The following is a 14,805-nucleotide window of genomic DNA, read 5'->3' on the forward strand; positions in this document are numbered from 1 at the left end:
CTAGGACAATAGGCCAATTCAAAACCAACTAGATAATCAGCTCAAACCTCAATCGATCGTAATTTTCCCGTAATGAACATCTGCTAAATTGACTTCGCGAGTCATGTTGTCAACAAGTATCAAAATTTGAGTTCTCAATTTTTGGCAACGATCAGAGCAGTTCTTTGAAACATTTTGTGAACTGCTACATTTAGATATGAACCGTTTGTTTGTGACATTCCACCAATAATACATATTACAACTGAGATTTAACGACAAAGGCTTATCCCAGAAGGAATAATACAATATATATTAATTTCCTCCTAGCACGACAGTACAGTGCCTGGTTGTTTGCACAAAAACACTCAGAGATGAAAGTTCTCACGGTGAGAAGCAAAATAAATGCGGCCCTCAAATTGAGAACGCAATTTTGAGTCTCACCGTGAGTAGCAGAACCGAATCTCACTGTGAGATCGAAGCGAAGATCTCACGGTGAGAACCAAAATGCTTGCTTCGGTCTCAACTGAGAGCGAACGTTTGGATCTCACAGTGAGATCCAAAAGTGTCTCACGGTGAGAGGCAAAATTCGGCTCTCAAATTGAGAACGCAACTTTGAGTCTCACCGTGAGCTATAGAGTAGACCGGATCTCACTGGGAGATCCTAACGCTAGCTCTCAGTTGAGACAGAAGCGAGTTTGGTTCTAACCGTGATAACGATAAGGCCGACCACTTTCGGTTCTCACCGTGAGATCCTCACTTCGATCTCACTGTAAGATCCAAACGCTCGCTCTCAGTTGAGACCGAAGCAAGCGACCATTTTGGTTCTCACCTTCGATCTCACTGCGAGATCCTATTCTGCTACTCACGGTGGGACTCAAATTTGCCGTTCTCAATTTGAGAGCCCATGTTGCTTCTCACCGTGAGAATTTCTGCTCCGATTGTGACGAGTGAGATGATAACTTCGTTTTAATTGTACACGCATGGAAACGCAAACCTGTCCCGAAAGTAAAGCTAGATTTCAGCTCCGGGCGGCCCTGGCAGCTTGACGCGGACAGCCTGAGGCCAATTTTCAGCAGTAGCAATGGACGATACACCCTGATGACCCACACAGAAATAAGGTCAATGGCAATGTGTGCACAAAGTAACCAGTCGCGCAGGCAAAAAGCACAAGATCTTAGTACGTGTAAGTAAATGCTCACCAGAAACTTTAGCAGAGGACAATGACAATGATGCAGAAGTGTGCTTGAATAGAAGAAACCACCTGATTTTACAGAAGACAAGGACAGTAATGCCAAGGTGTGTAGTGAGGGCAATTGTCGGAACATGAGAAAATGCAGAAATTTACATGAAATTTTGCCCCTCAACGCTTAGCTGACTTCGAGCATCCTCAGGCTGCAGATGGCGCGGCATGCAAGCAAAAATTGAAAGTCAAGGTTACTTCCACCAGATAGTTTTGTGATAGAGCGAAAGCAGACGTTAAACACAGACAAAGCACAATTCCACGTGAGAACTTACGAGTATATAGTTAAGCATGAGCTACAGTGTTAAAAGAGTCTTGAATGAGTTAGCTTCTACTGCACCGAACTTCTTAGTCAATTGAAAACAGTTCAGCATAGTTTCTGGTTGGTATTGTCTTTAGAATGCCAATTTAACCAACAGCATGCAAATTTGAGCACAACAGGATCATTCCAACATGAAAAGATGATGGTCGACTGCATTAGTTTTGTGTGCTAATTTTTACTCAATCTGAAATGTGTTATATGAGGTATGGCTCACCCGTGGCTGTCGGCTCTCAACGCCCCCCACGTTGTTCCCGTAGCCCATCTCACTGTCGTCTAAGCACATGTCTGAATCTGAATCACTCCGGTGTCTGGGAGTGCGAGGCTCCTGTAAATAAAAAGAAATTAAATCCTTAAAACAGACTCTAGTGAAGGTGAAAGCCGTTTTTTTGTATTAAAATATACAAAGTAACTTGAAACTGAAGTGTTCTGCTGTTTCGACGCCAAACATTTCGGTTTCATGCACATCAAAAAACTGATTTATATTTGTAATGCAAAAATTGCTCATACCTGAGTCAGTTGTTCCGTGGTGGTGAGTATTCTTGCGAGAGGGTTGCAACAAACGGGCAGGGTGTCCAGCAATGTGGGCCTGGCGTGTGTGAGGAAAGGCTTCATGTACTTGACATCAAAGTCTGCCCAGATCTTAGCCATCCACGCCTTCTCGTTAGGCTTGGTCCCTTCAGCGTTGCTCGATCCAGCAGCATCACTCGCTCTTCGTCTGCTCTCTGCACTTTGTCCCAAGGCCTGAGGGAAACAAATTGTGAGTCTGGTGCCAAAACGTTTGTTGCAATAGGTGCAGAGCTATACAGAAGTAGCACCCAGCAAGAAATTTAATGGATTATTTTCCAAATTGATAATGATCCAATTTCTTGCTGAGTATTGAAAATAATTATCTGCAATTCGCATGCAGTGTAACCAAGAAGCAGTCGTGTAAATACAAATGTGCAATGAGCTTGCAGTTTGGCACATCAAAAAAACTATTTTTTTCAAATATTTTCAACCTATACCCACTGACAACAGTGAAATTGAAAGCATTGTTTTTATTCTCTTTGCATGACAAATTTCCAGTGCTGAAGATTTTTACTAGCGAAGCAAAATCAAGCGCTTATCTGCTAATTTTGAGTCAATTTAAAGAAATAAAAAATTAATAAACTTGTAAAAAAATATAAATAAATAAAAATATTTTTGGGTATTATTTCCCCCCCCCCCAAAAAAAATAAAGGTTTTGTAACGGCCAGTTGAAATTTTCAGACAAATTTTAAGAGGAAAAAGAAAATTTGAGAAAAATTTGCCCCAAAGGAAGAACTGGAAATTTAATCAGCTTTCTGAGTACAGTCAGTTTTTGACGCTACTATCAACTGGTGAATTTGGGGCCTTTCAAAAATCGCGAATTTTTTAAATAACAAAAAAACTTTCAAGACTGAAAAGTCACCATTAAATTATCTAAATTTTTCTCACCCCGGAAGCAATTAATTTCCTTTGCTGAAAAAAGTGGCCGTAAAAACCGAAAAATTGGAATTAAGGGCACTTTTGATCCGCAAAGCATATGAAAATAATTGTTGATTACGATTAGGGTTTTCTTTTCATGTTATATCATTTTTTTAAATTAAAAAATCACTATTGGTCCCATTTAAACCGTTTTAGACAATGTTACGCATGGTTAAAATATCACGATTCGTTCTCATTGGATCGGAAACTCAAATAAAAATAGATAGTCGTCTAAATTTCACAATTTCATGCAGGCCAGTGTACGGTTTTGATGTGCCAATACGCAAGACCGTTAATCATTTAGTAAAATAAAATGGTAAAACACTGAAAAGCTCAAGCCCTGGTCGCACGCACAACATTGACATGCAGTCAATATCGACTTACCCCACCAGGGGCAGTTTGTTCAGTAGAGTCATAAACCTGGATGGATTGAATACGATTTAGAAACAGCGCGAAACATCTATTTAAAGATGCGAAAGATTGTTCTTATAACAAATTGACAGCTCTAGTGCACAAGAATAGCAGAAGTCGGACTTACACTTCGGACTCCACTGTACTGCAGCATCTCGACTTCTTCCTCTACCCCAACACTAAGCAAGACAAATGAGACGTTAGCAAATAATGCCGGAAAGCCCAGCACTTACGGGATGTTGAACCAAGTGAGGAGTTGCATGGTGGAGCCACCAAAAATAATCACAGTAACAATCACCACCAACGACGTAGCAGTGAGCATCGATTGGCGAGCTTCAGAAACGGTGTTTCGGATAGCCAAGGCAAATGCCATCGCACCTCGCAAGCCTGGAAATCCAAACGTTAAGCAGGATAAAACACGCATTGGAAGCTGAAACAAACCCGAGAAGAACAGCATGTGCTGGAAGTTGTACGAGATTTTTGGTTTTCTTCCCAGATTCAGGAGGAATGACAAGGGGTAAATGTTGGCTGCGCGACCCAAAAATGCACAGAACTGTAAACGGAGAGTTAATAGTATTCTTAGACTCAATCCAAGACACTCACAAATGCGGCCACGATGAATCCTACGTCGAAATGGTGCTTGGGGAAGGTGAACATCGACACTCCAATGTAGCAGAAAATAAAGTTTTCCGCGAGGAAGTTGAGAAGCTCAAAGAGCTTTTTCGTTCTCTTTCTCGAGTCGACCGAGAGATTATTGTACGTGTAGTGGGCCTGACACATGCCGCAGAAAAGAACAGCGACAATGCCTGAAACACAACAACTGTGCAACTCGATTTGAATGGGCTGAGGGAATAAATCACCTGTAAGCTCGGCTGCTTCTGCCATCAAAAAGGTACTGTACGACATGAGAAGGAAGAGTGCTGATTCAAGCAGGGGGAAGTCTCTGACTCTGGTAAACTTGGTCAAGTAAGCTTCAGTCAAGGAAAAATAGACACAAAGACAAAATAATGCATTTTCTAATACTTTGCCAAAAGTGAAAAAATGTCAAAAATTAAAATGTGTACAAGAAAAAATATCTTCAGGCCGGTTAAGAGGATTGATAGTGATTTTTTTTATTTTAAAAATAATATTGCATATAAATTTAAACTGACCAATTTTTTCATATTATTCTGACCATAAGTGCCCTAAAATCCAATTTTCCGAATTTTTCCGGCTACGCCCCCTTTTTAGCAAAGGAAATTAATTGCTGTCAGGGTGAGAAAAATTAGGAAAATTTAATTGTGAGAAGATTAAAAATGGTACTTTTGAGTCTTAAAAGTAATTTTTTATTTTCTCAAAAATTGCAGATTTTCGAAAGGGGTCCGTGTTTGTCCTGATGAAAATTCCCCAGTTGATAGCGGCGTCAAAAACTGGCTATGTTCAGAAAGCTGATTAATATCCAGTTTTTATCCTATTAAGCTAATTTTTGTCAAATTTTCCATTTTCGCACAAAATTCGTCTGAAAATCTCAAAAGACCGTTAGGGAACCTTTAAAAATGTTAAAGGAAAAATTAAAATACCCAAAATAAAGTTAATTTATTCGAGAATCATCGAAAAAAAATTTCATTTTTTAAAATCTATACGATTTTTAGATGCAAACTCGGTCCCTTGTTAAATGATTTTGCGGGAAAATTCACTATCATTCCTCTTTAAAAAAATGCATGTAAAATTTCTTAATAAATATCAGTTCTTGTAGTTTTATAAATATATTGAAAAGGATATCAGTGCTGTGATGCAGCCCATAACAGCACCGAGGAAGAGGGAGAGTGAGAAGTAACTGAAGAAATTTCCAACTGCCTTCATTAAAGCATTGAACTCGAACGTTCCAGATCCAGAGTGTTTGGAGTAATTTTGAATGGCTCTGCAAACAGAATAAATAAGTTTTAATTTAATAATTTTTAAAATAAATAAATCACATACCCGCTAAGAACCATGGCCACGGCGTCGTTCAAAACACTTTCTCCGAAAACAAGTGCGTACAAATTAACGTCGACGTGTAGGTCGTTGAAGATGGCCAGCACTGTGACTGGGTCTGTGGCCGAGATGATCGAGCCGAAGTACAGCAGGTCCAGGAAAGTGAAGCTGCTGCTGCTTGGCATCAGCTGAACCGCACCATACATCACAGCTCTGTGCGTTAAAAATTCATGAACTGTTTATTCACGTAATAAATATATAAATAATAAATTACCCAATGACAAAGGAGGAGATTGTGGTTCCTAACATTGCGTATGTTAGAATTGCACCAAGATTGCGGAAGAAATATCTCTGAAAGGACAAAAGTATATTTAGTAAGTGCTTATAAATTTACCAGACCAAATCTTACTCTTTTGAGACTGTAGCCCGCGTGGAAAATGATTGGTGGCAGGATGATGTTGAAGAAGATTTCAGGATCGAACGTTGCCTGAAAATAGAATCGTTAGAAATCGTCAAAATTGAGGCAAAAATCAGTCACCTTCAAGTCAATCTCATTCTCTTCAATGTCCTTGATTTCGCCTCTGAAAGTGTAGGAGTAGGTCTTGTTTCCAACATTCTTTGTGGGGAATTTAAGGAGGAGGAAGTCAGGGGGAAGAGACTCGTTGTAAGTAGAGCCCTTCTCGGGCACAACCATCTCGTGCACAAGTTGTCTCCCGACATCGCCACCCGCGTATCGGATGATGGCTCCAATGATGAGGCCTGCGACATAATTTAGATTCAAATTAGAAGGTTGTTCCGGATCAGGGGGGAACCTTTCAGGGTTCGCCAATTTTGCAACGCGCAAAAACCACCAGTTTTGGGTATTTCCGCATTTTTCCGAATTTAAACCTGAAAAGGTTATATTTTGCGCCAAATAAGGCAGAAATTTAGGAAAATAACGATCAGTGTCAAAATTTTCGGTTTAATGCAGCATTTTTTCCGGAAAATGCGGGTTTTTGCGCACCCTGCAAATTTTAAAATAGGAAAAAAATAAAAAATATCAATTGGAAAATTATAATAACCAGAATAGTCTGTCACAAGCAGCTAAGTCTGCAAATTCTACTTATGTAAACAAGCAGTAACGAGATAGTTGTACACGAATTGTGTTTAATAAATTGGATTGATTGAAAATTATAATATATTTTTCTTTCATTTTCTTTCACAATATTAAATAATTAAAAATAGACCTGTCTTTTTATTATTAGAAATGAGCAATTTGCTATGACTCATAAACATGTTCCCTCCCTGACATCAGAAAATGAATTAATAAGCAATATTAATCGCTTACTGTTATCGTGTTAGATTTTATAGGATTTTCCTATCTATTTTGATCCCAATAACTATAGTAGGTTGATTACAAAATTTTAAAAGCTACAATGAATTCAAACGCATAATGCATCTTGTTCAAAGAATTGTAAGTAATGATGAAATATTTATCAGACATAATAAACAAATAATGTTTTAGAGACGCACTAAACAACTGAATTTCTGGTCGAACATTTTTTATTTATGTACTATAGTTAATATCTGAATTTGTTCCTCTAGCACGCTAAATAATGCAACGATAGATTCAAATAGGTGTCTATTTCCATGTGTTTGTAATCCCAAAACAGAGTTCAATGCTCCAGTTGGCAAGAATTTTTTAATTTAAAACGCCTACAACCGAATTTTTAAGGAAAATGTCATGCTAAAACAACACTATTTTATTTAAAATATTTTTCCGTCTACTCCCAAGCCTAAAATTACCCATTATTCGGTTCAAGTAAAATATCAGCTCTTTTTATGCGCTAGAAAAAACCGCATGTCAAAACGATAAGAAAATGTCAAGTCGATAAGAACTTACTAATGTGCGTCATTATTTAAAAACCCCAGGAAATTATGAAACAAAAAACTCAAAATTTTAATCTTAACTCTGCATTTTTAAATTATTTAAACCCTTTAGGATTAAGCTAAGTTATATTAATCGTGTATTTAAATATCCGCCGGCTGCACTCCCATTTAAGCAGATCAAACATCATGCTAAATAGGGCGTCATCCTATGAAGATTGCATAATGTTACAGGTGCACGCATCACGTGTTGGCGTGTTTTAATGTTATACACATAATAGAGGAATAAACGTGCATGACACTTCGAATTAACACATATAAAATCAATTTTTCATCAATCGATATATTCTTTGCACCATCTATATGCCGAGAAAAAGAAGAATAAATTTGTTATGACAAAGACGGAAATTCTTTACAGGTTCAAACTGCAGAGCATTTAAACTACATTGACGCAGGCATGCAACATTAATTCAAACACGTACGTACCATAAATAACAGCGAGACCAGTTTCGTGAAGGAAACGCAATCTTCTGTGCTTGAACAGCCAAACTGTGAGGACGGTTAAAATAAGGAGAAACGTGTAAAGCAACAAATTTAAGCTGTCTATTCGATGAGTGTTCGAAGCTAAAACATCACGTTCAATGTCACTAGATTCTCCGCAACAGGAACCAACAAAAACGCAAATTAAAACTAGGATCTTCAGCGAGCAGCTCCTCCTTCGTGCCGCCATGTTTAAAATCTAAAAATAAGTAAACATTTCGCCGGTAAACAGCGCCGCTGGTGGAGAACACCACCAGTGAACTACGCAGCATCAGTAATCAATATTGAGCTCAACCAATCAGGAGCGAGCAAATTTTTGCCGGGAAATCTAGCTTTAACGCCCGGTCTTATAACTCTCCACCTGTAAAGGGAGTAGAGGATCGGATTAATTTGGCAAAATTCCGGACGAGATGAGTGCAGGTGACTCTCCAATTGTGACAAAAACTCTCAACAACAGCGGCGACTTCAAAACGCCAACCAGGAAAATCGCTTCTGACAAGCTAAACCAGAGTTTAGTGGAACGCACTCCAATCCCAATCCCACCGTCGCCGTTACTGGAGAAACTAGGATTTGGCACAGGTAAAAATTGCTCAATAGCAACTTTTATCAATTAAAATGGTTCTAAAAGGTTTGGATATCAGTTTTGAATATTTAAATCGAGTGTAAGCTGACGAATTTTCAAAGTTGCATAAAACGAGATTTATGAAATACTAAACCACATAAATCGCTTTTTCAGGAGTGACTGTGTTTAAGTTGAACAGAAAGCCACAAGGGTCAGGAGTTGCAGCTTCGCCATGGGCAGTGAAGCGCGTGGCGAGTACATCCAAGACTAATCAGGTTCTGACAGAAAGGCTGGAGCGAGAGGCACAGATCCTTCAAAAACTCGACCACCCGAACATCATCGGCTTTAGAAAAATGCAAAAGCAGAAGGACGGACGCCTGTGCCTGGCCATGGAAGAAGGAGGGGTCTGCTTGATGGACTTGATCGAGGACCAAAAGGACGAGTTTGATAAGCCATTTACCGCTGACATCATCATGAAGGTTGCCCTCGACATTGCCAAGGCTTTGAGCTACCTGCACGAGGACCAAAAGCTGGTCCACGGTGACATCAAGAGTCAGAATATTTTGATCAAAGACGACTTCAAGATAGCCAAGCTGTGCGACTTTGGAACCAGTCTGCCAATTGGTCCTGATGGCGTGGTCCAAGGAGATTATCATTGCTCCGAACCGTGGTCTGCACCAGAGGTCGTCGACTTCTACGGCGAAGGGGAAGACGAAGAAAATTCTCCCATCAAAGGACAGACGAAATGCGTCATCACAGAAAAAGCAGACGTTTTCTCTTTTGGCCTGGTTATTTACGAGATGCTTGCCTTATTCATCCCCCATATGGACACTGACGACACTGCTAAAAGCTTTGATGAAGACGCATTTTATGGAAAAATAGGTATGATATTCTATTTTTACTCAATACCAATCAATTGATTACCTTTGATTTGCCAGGATCCCGACCAGACCTTCCAGACATTCAATACGACGCGAGTTTCAACGACATCTTAGGCATATTTTACTCATGTACCGAGCACATTCCTGAAAAACGCCCTTCCGCCAAACGCTTGGTGCAAATCCTTAGTGGTGATGCTTAAAACAAAATTACTCTCTATTCTTTGATACTATATAAATTATTATTTGTTCTATAAAAATTAAATTATTTAACTAACCAAGCTAATGTGGTATGCTAATTAGTGCTAATATGGGCTCAAATTTATTCAACTGTGGAGATGTGGCCTTGCATCTGAAAATTGTTTTTTTCTTACTCAATTTCATGCTATAATAGAAACAGATTATTTGTTCATTACCTAGGGCGCTTTTCATAGCCGACTAGCGAATATATATTTTTGGTGACTGTTTTATGATTTTTGGTACAAGGATTGATTATTATAGCTGTAATAGACAACACGAGGCAAGCTGCGTCTTGCTCGAAAGCTTTCCAGGATCTTCATTCAGTAATATTTTGTCAAACAGTCGTTACGATTGCACCATTGCATGGTATTACTTAAAATTGTAAGTGTGCGAATATTTAAATAACCCATATTATACACTACAAGCAACTTTAATATTAAGTAGGCGTTTGTAAGGAAATAAAAATAAAGCTTAATTATTTTATCTTATGTACAATCTTTCATTTGAGCAGCTACATCGTAAAAATATTATTTTTTGTTCTTCATGTCAAATCTGATCTGTTTTCCATTGTCTGTGTGTAAGAATTCATAAAATCGATTTCTGAAAGATGATGTAACTAGGAGTCTCCAAGGTTGAGCAATGTTCTTTCAGAAAACTTTCACTAATTTTGTTTTGATTCGTCTAAAAACTTTTTTAAATAATTAGGACCGACTCAAAATCCAAAAAACATTGTTACATAAACAATGTATCTAAAAAACTAATGAGGATACATACCATCAAAAGTGGTGAGCATTACATTCTTTTATAAAAAGTGTAAAAAATTATCTTCAGTTGGCGGTAACCTTCAAAATGCGGTGCACTTGGATGAGGATGGCACTGGTGAGATCCTTTCGCTTGATGACTTTTCCACCTTGGCAACTTTGGCAGGCGCAGGCTGTGTGTTCTGGTCGCTAAAGCGAGGAGGAACTGGCGATCCATGTGGCCTCTTGCAAACCTCTTTCACCACCTGGAAATTTTTCTCCTGTGAATAAACAAGCAATTTATTTAGTGATGTTAACTAACAGGGAAGTGTAAAGCGCACTAGCAAACACACCGCAAAAAAGTCCTCAAATCATGCGACCTAAGGATCGTCAGTGACAGGAAAATTATCGCCAAATGTGCTCGCAATTATTGAAAAAGCATAAAAAATTAGCCCCGGAGCAGATTTCAGGTTGGGGTACCCTGAAAAAGGTAGTTAGAGCATCTCAGGTAAGAGCCCAATTAAAGACCTGTCCGATGAGGGGTCAACGATCAGACGAGCGGCCGAATTTTAATGAAAATAAAAACATCTTCGCCTGTGAGAATTTCGTGCAGGCAAAAAATGGAAAAAATCATTTTGATTTTTCTATGGCCGCACAAAATTTGAAAATTGGTTTCCAGACCAGCGGCGATGGAGCCAGTAATACTCTTTAAAGATTCCTCCCTTAAAAAAACCGCATATAATATTCGATTTCTCAAGTTAAAAGTTAAAAGTGGAAAAATCAAATTTTTGAAAGTTTAAAATTACCTCCTGGGATTATAATTGGATCGGCTCGTATTTGGTCCTAAAATGATTCCAGATAAATTTAGAATCGACCAAGGAGCCATTTTTTCGAAATTTTGTCCTGATCAAGAGATATGACTGGCAAAAGTTATTGAAAATTTCGACTTTTTCGAAAATTGGGCCGAAAAAAATTCTTGAAATTTCTAAAAAAGGTCTGATTTTAAAAATCCACACACGGTTGGACGCTCCTCACTGAGAGGCGTTGATTGGTACCGTCCGGACCATAGGGCCCGCCTAGACAAAAAATAAAGTTAAAAAAGTCACAATTCGCATTTTTTTCAACTTTAAAAATTAAAAAACTAGACTCCTATGGGTCGTTAAGTACAAACCCAAAGTAAGTTAGACTCGCTGTGAAATTCTGCATCTTTTAGGCCCTTTTGCCGCTTCCAAAATTGGCGCTATTTTAAGTTACGGATTTGGTTTTCGATTAAAAATACGCCTTCCCGCGACAAGCCCTTCAATTCAGCAGGTTAAGAACTTATCACTCACATTGAACCAGGCCGATTGCATGAGTTCAGTGGCTCCCAGACGCAGATTTGGATTCAACCTGAGCATGTTGCGGACAGTTAGTTTAGCAGCGTCGGACACACTGTCCCACTCAGGCCCGTCCATCTTCAGTTTTCCAGACAAGATCTCCTGCTTCAACTCGGAGGGTTCGTGACTGGCAAAAGGCATTTTCCCACTCAGGCTTGAATAATACAAGTTAGAAATCAGCTTCTTTCGATCGACAAAAATTCTCACCATACAAACAGGGTCACACCCAGAGACCAAATGTCGACCTTTGACGAGTAGGGTTCCCCAGCTGCTCCTTCTGAAGAAATCACTTCTGGGGCAACATATTCATAAGAGCCACAGCAGGTGACCGCTTTCCTTGACTGGGAGACCATCTTGGAGAGGCCAAAATCAGCCAGTTTTATTGGGCTGTTGCGAGTATTGTTGCAGACTAGGATGTTCTCCATCTGGGACACAAAGGCTTTTATATTTTAGACAGTCCCTTTATTGTTATTTTTAAAGATATTTTGGCACACTTTGAATAAATCCCGAACGCTTCCAAAAATTCAAACCAGAAATGCGAAAGTGGTGCCGCAGTTGATTTTTTTTCCTAAGAAAAATATGAATTTCTAAATATTTTCCACTTAAAATAAAAATAAACTGCAGCACCTCGTAACGCAGGAATTTAAAAAAAAATGACAAATTTAATTCAATAATTTTCTGATTACATGTATTTACAAATATTCATTCTCCAGATTATCAATTCCTTCATGCACCATAATACCTTGACATCCCTGTGGATGATCGACTTAGAATCCAAATATTCTAAGGAGAGTAGGAGCTGGTAAAACCAGACTTTGCAGAGCTTTTCATCAAAGGGTTTCTGCTTCTGTTTGTAGAAAATTTGGGCCAAAGAGCCGCCTTGCATGTATTCCATGACAATGAAGGTCTGTCGCTCAACATCAATGACATCTTTGACGGCCACAATGTTGGGCTAGATTAAATCGTCAGTTCTGGGATTATCTCACAATGTTTAATCTTACATGGTAAAGCGACTTGAGTATCTTGATCTCCGCCTGGATGTACTGCTCCGAATTCATGCCCCTTGTTTTGAAGTCTTTGTCAATTCTCTTGACTGCGAATGGCTTGCAAGTGCTCTGTGTGAAACTAGTCGTTACAATCTTATCCCTAATAAACTAACTACAAGATACATTTTCATACGCCAAGTAAACAGTGGCACTTCCTCCTTTTCCCAGGGTTCTGGTGACACGGAACCTCTCCAGCAACTCTGAAGGCAAGTCCTTTTCCAGCTCATTTTCCTTCCCAGCAAAGGTGAATTGGCACGCTGAAGAATCCCCATTAGTTATTGAATTGAATTAAAATTAACCCTTTACAAAGGCCTGAGGGGTCAATGAGACTGATGACATCATGATCCTGCAGCACCACCTTTCGCGGTCTGGAAGTCGAGGATTCGCCGACCTTCTTTTTGTTGACAAAAGTGCCGTTGATGCTCTGGTCTTTCAGTACGACAGTGCCGTCCTCATTCCTGGTAATCTTGAAGTGTGTCCTGCTAATATTCAGCATTACTTCTGCAGGAATCTTGTGCAGTTTCTCATCAAATATAAAGTCATGCTCCTTTCTCTTGCCAAAGACGTGGCACTGCTCTGTCAGCTCGTCTGCAGTCATTCAGATTTGTAAAATACAGATGATTTTATAATTAAGCATACATATTCGAGGGAGATTGTAGGAATGCCACATTAAATATGCCCAGCAGGACGCTTTGCGTTCTTCCTTCTTGCTGCTCGCACTTTCCTGCGAGTATGGCTGAGTTTCAGGCTGGGTTGACTGCAAGATCACATCAACCTCGTCTTCAATTGCAGCCATTTGATCCATTTTCCTGCAAAATAATAAATATATTAAATTAATTATACAACTTCAGTTGACAATAATTTGAAATTTTGTAATTTAATGGTATACATAATGCAATCCAAAAATTTATTGAAGAAAATAACGAAGGATTAATCGGCAAAAATCAAACGAAAAGCTACGAATTTAACCTTTTCTGTGTATCTGGTTTCCTGGCTGGCTATCTTCCTCTATCTAATAATATCCTGCACTCGGGTGAAAGTGCTGGGTTTCAGTCAGTGACAGATAAAATGGTGTCACATACATAATAGCACAAAACTTAGTAGATACGACATTAATGTCATCGCAGCCAAAAGCCATAAAGCCCAATATACATATTATAACTGGGCAACCACCCCATAATTACATATGTACATTATGTACTGCTAGTTGCAACACATCTTTTTGCAACAGATAAATCAAGGCAACATTTTAAAACCGTGTTTTAATAATATGTGCATAGATACCCATTGAAGTTTTACGAATGTAAACACCAATGTTATCCCATCCCCTATTTAAAAATCAATTAAAATGCAACGGCCGAAAATACATAAATAGATACATCGTGTATGTAAACATTATTTTTAATGTATAAAATGTCATACAAACAAACCTTAAGTGCGTACAGATAACAAAGAAGTCTTTGATAGGGCGTCCTTTTTAAGGTTCAACGCGACAGGAGAAGAAAACGATCGTTTTTCCAAGATTTAATGCATTTTCCCTCCAGCGGCGTGGGATGCGCACCGAGTGGCAGCGGCATGTGAACTGATAAACTGGTGACTGGTGAGTGGTGAGATCGGCTCCCCAACCCGCCCCAAACGCAACATCAACAAGTTGTTGTTGTGCTGCGCTGCTGCGTGTGCGTGCTGCGACTCTGCGGCTGCGAGCGAGGCGTGCCGTGTGAACTGTGGGCCAATAGCCAATAGGCAATGCGAATGCGATTACGAGATTTTGTTTTGATTCAACATTCAACCTGCTGTGGATTATTTTGACGTATGGGATCAGGAAGCGCGCACTGGGCGCGCGCTTTTTTTATAAAGAGAAATCCGGGAAAATTATTGTTACCAATGCAGGAACTGATCCCTTATATTGATATTGTCAGTTATTGAAGCCAAAATAGCACTGTACATCTTTTAGTTAGCAAAGTTAGCACCGTCTCCTGTCTCCTTACTTAAAAACTTATTCCATTTCAAATCTGCTTGCTTATTGCATCCAACAATTCATCGTTTCACTTTGGATACTCATTTAATTATCTAATTACTTCATTAATTTTAAATAAAATTTCAATATAAACTTGACACTAATATCATCAGAATTTTTCCACATAACATCATGAAGGCCTGAATTAGG

The 14,805-nt window shown here is 39.0% G+C and overlaps 3 protein-coding genes across 9 annotated transcripts; 1 reads left to right on the forward strand and 2 right to left on the reverse strand.

Annotated features, from left to right (window-relative positions):
- Positions 1-203: 203 nt before the first annotated feature.
- On the reverse strand, positions 204-8,011 carry Nhe3 (Na[+]/H[+] hydrogen exchanger 3). Of its 6 annotated transcripts, XR_010575322.1 has the most exons (16): positions 7,743-8,011; positions 5,929-6,149; positions 5,800-5,877; positions 5,665-5,741; positions 5,397-5,603; positions 5,199-5,337; positions 4,298-4,403; positions 4,041-4,243; positions 3,879-3,990; positions 3,671-3,824; positions 3,565-3,616; positions 3,411-3,446; positions 2,049-2,282; positions 1,756-1,866; positions 1,179-1,371; positions 204-1,074 (listed from the first exon to the last, which is right to left on the reverse strand). XR_010575322.1 is itself a non-coding variant. In XM_065491236.1 (15 exons), exons 1-15 carry the CDS (start codon positions 7,984-7,986, stop codon positions 991-993), a joined length of 2,058 nt encoding a protein of 685 aa, XP_065347308.1. In that variant the 5' UTR covers positions 7,987-8,011; the 3' UTR covers positions 204-990. The 6 variants fall into 6 exon arrangements, 4 of the variants coding, with proteins under 4 accessions (XP_065347308.1, XP_065347309.1, XP_065347311.1 ...); XM_065491236.1 differs by lacking the exon at positions 1,179-1,371; XM_065491237.1 differs by having other exon boundaries at positions 204-1,371.
- Positions 8,001-9,964, forward strand: LOC135944369 (lymphokine-activated killer T-cell-originated protein kinase). Its single transcript, XM_065491247.1, has 3 exons — positions 8,001-8,375; positions 8,533-9,240; positions 9,297-9,964. Exons 1-3 carry the CDS (start codon positions 8,207-8,209, stop codon positions 9,437-9,439), a joined length of 1,020 nt encoding a protein of 339 aa, XP_065347319.1. The 5' UTR covers positions 8,001-8,206; the 3' UTR covers positions 9,440-9,964.
- On the reverse strand, positions 9,952-14,271 carry LOC135944367 (ovarian-specific serine/threonine-protein kinase Lok-like). Of its 2 annotated transcripts, none has more exons than XM_065491243.1 (9): positions 14,069-14,271; positions 13,278-13,447; positions 12,945-13,226; positions 12,762-12,895; positions 12,594-12,707; positions 12,335-12,544; positions 11,800-12,017; positions 11,548-11,746; positions 9,952-10,482 (listed from the first exon to the last, which is right to left on the reverse strand). In XM_065491243.1, the coding sequence occupies exons 2-9, from the start codon at positions 13,441-13,443 to the stop codon at positions 10,321-10,323; spliced, it is 1,485 nt and encodes a 494-aa protein (XP_065347315.1). In that variant the 5' UTR covers positions 13,444-13,447; positions 14,069-14,271; the 3' UTR covers positions 9,952-10,320. The 2 variants fall into 2 exon arrangements, with proteins under 2 accessions (XP_065347315.1, XP_065347312.1); XM_065491240.1 differs by having other exon boundaries at positions 9,952-10,497; positions 14,069-14,270.
- Between the last annotated feature and the right edge of the window lie 534 nt (positions 14,272-14,805).

Source organism: Cloeon dipterum, chromosome 4 (genome assembly GCF_949628265.1).
Source record: "Cloeon dipterum chromosome 4, ieCloDipt1.1, whole genome shotgun sequence".
Lineage (NCBI taxonomy): Eukaryota > Metazoa > Arthropoda > Insecta > Ephemeroptera > Baetidae > Cloeon > Cloeon dipterum.

Excerpts from the sequence above, each read along its gene's own strand:
- Nhe3 (XM_065491236.1), bottom strand. The coding sequence starts at position 7,986 with ATGGCGGCACGAAGGAGGAGCTGCTCGCTGAAGATCCTAGTTTTAATT. Across the intron at positions 5,878-5,928 it reads AGAATGAGATTGACTTGAAG|GCAACGTTCGATCCTGAAAT; the intron begins GTGACTGATTTT and ends TTCTATTTTCAG. Across the intron at positions 4,404-5,198 it reads TGGGCTGCATCACAGCACTG|TTGACCAAGTTTACCAGAGT; the intron begins ATATCCTTTTCA and ends ACTGAAGCTTAC.
- LOC135944369 (XM_065491247.1), top strand. The coding sequence starts at position 8,207 with ATGAGTGCAGGTGACTCTCCAATTGTGACAAAAACTCTCAACAACAGC. Across the intron at positions 8,376-8,532 it reads GAAACTAGGATTTGGCACAG|GAGTGACTGTGTTTAAGTTG; the intron begins GTAAAAATTGCT and ends TCGCTTTTTCAG. Across the intron at positions 9,241-9,296 it reads CGCATTTTATGGAAAAATAG|GATCCCGACCAGACCTTCCA; the intron begins GTATGATATTCT and ends TTGATTTGCCAG.
- LOC135944367 (XM_065491240.1), bottom strand. The coding sequence starts at position 13,443 with ATGGATCAAATGGCTGCAATTGAAGACGAGGTTGATGTGATCTTGCAG. Across the intron at positions 13,227-13,277 it reads CTACAATCTCCCTCGAATAT|ACGAGCTGACAGAGCAGTGC; the intron begins GTATGCTTAATT and ends GAATGACTGCAG. Across the intron at positions 12,545-12,593 it reads TACTCAAGTCGCTTTACCAT|CCCAACATTGTGGCCGTCAA; the intron begins GTAAGATTAAAC and ends GATTTAATCTAG.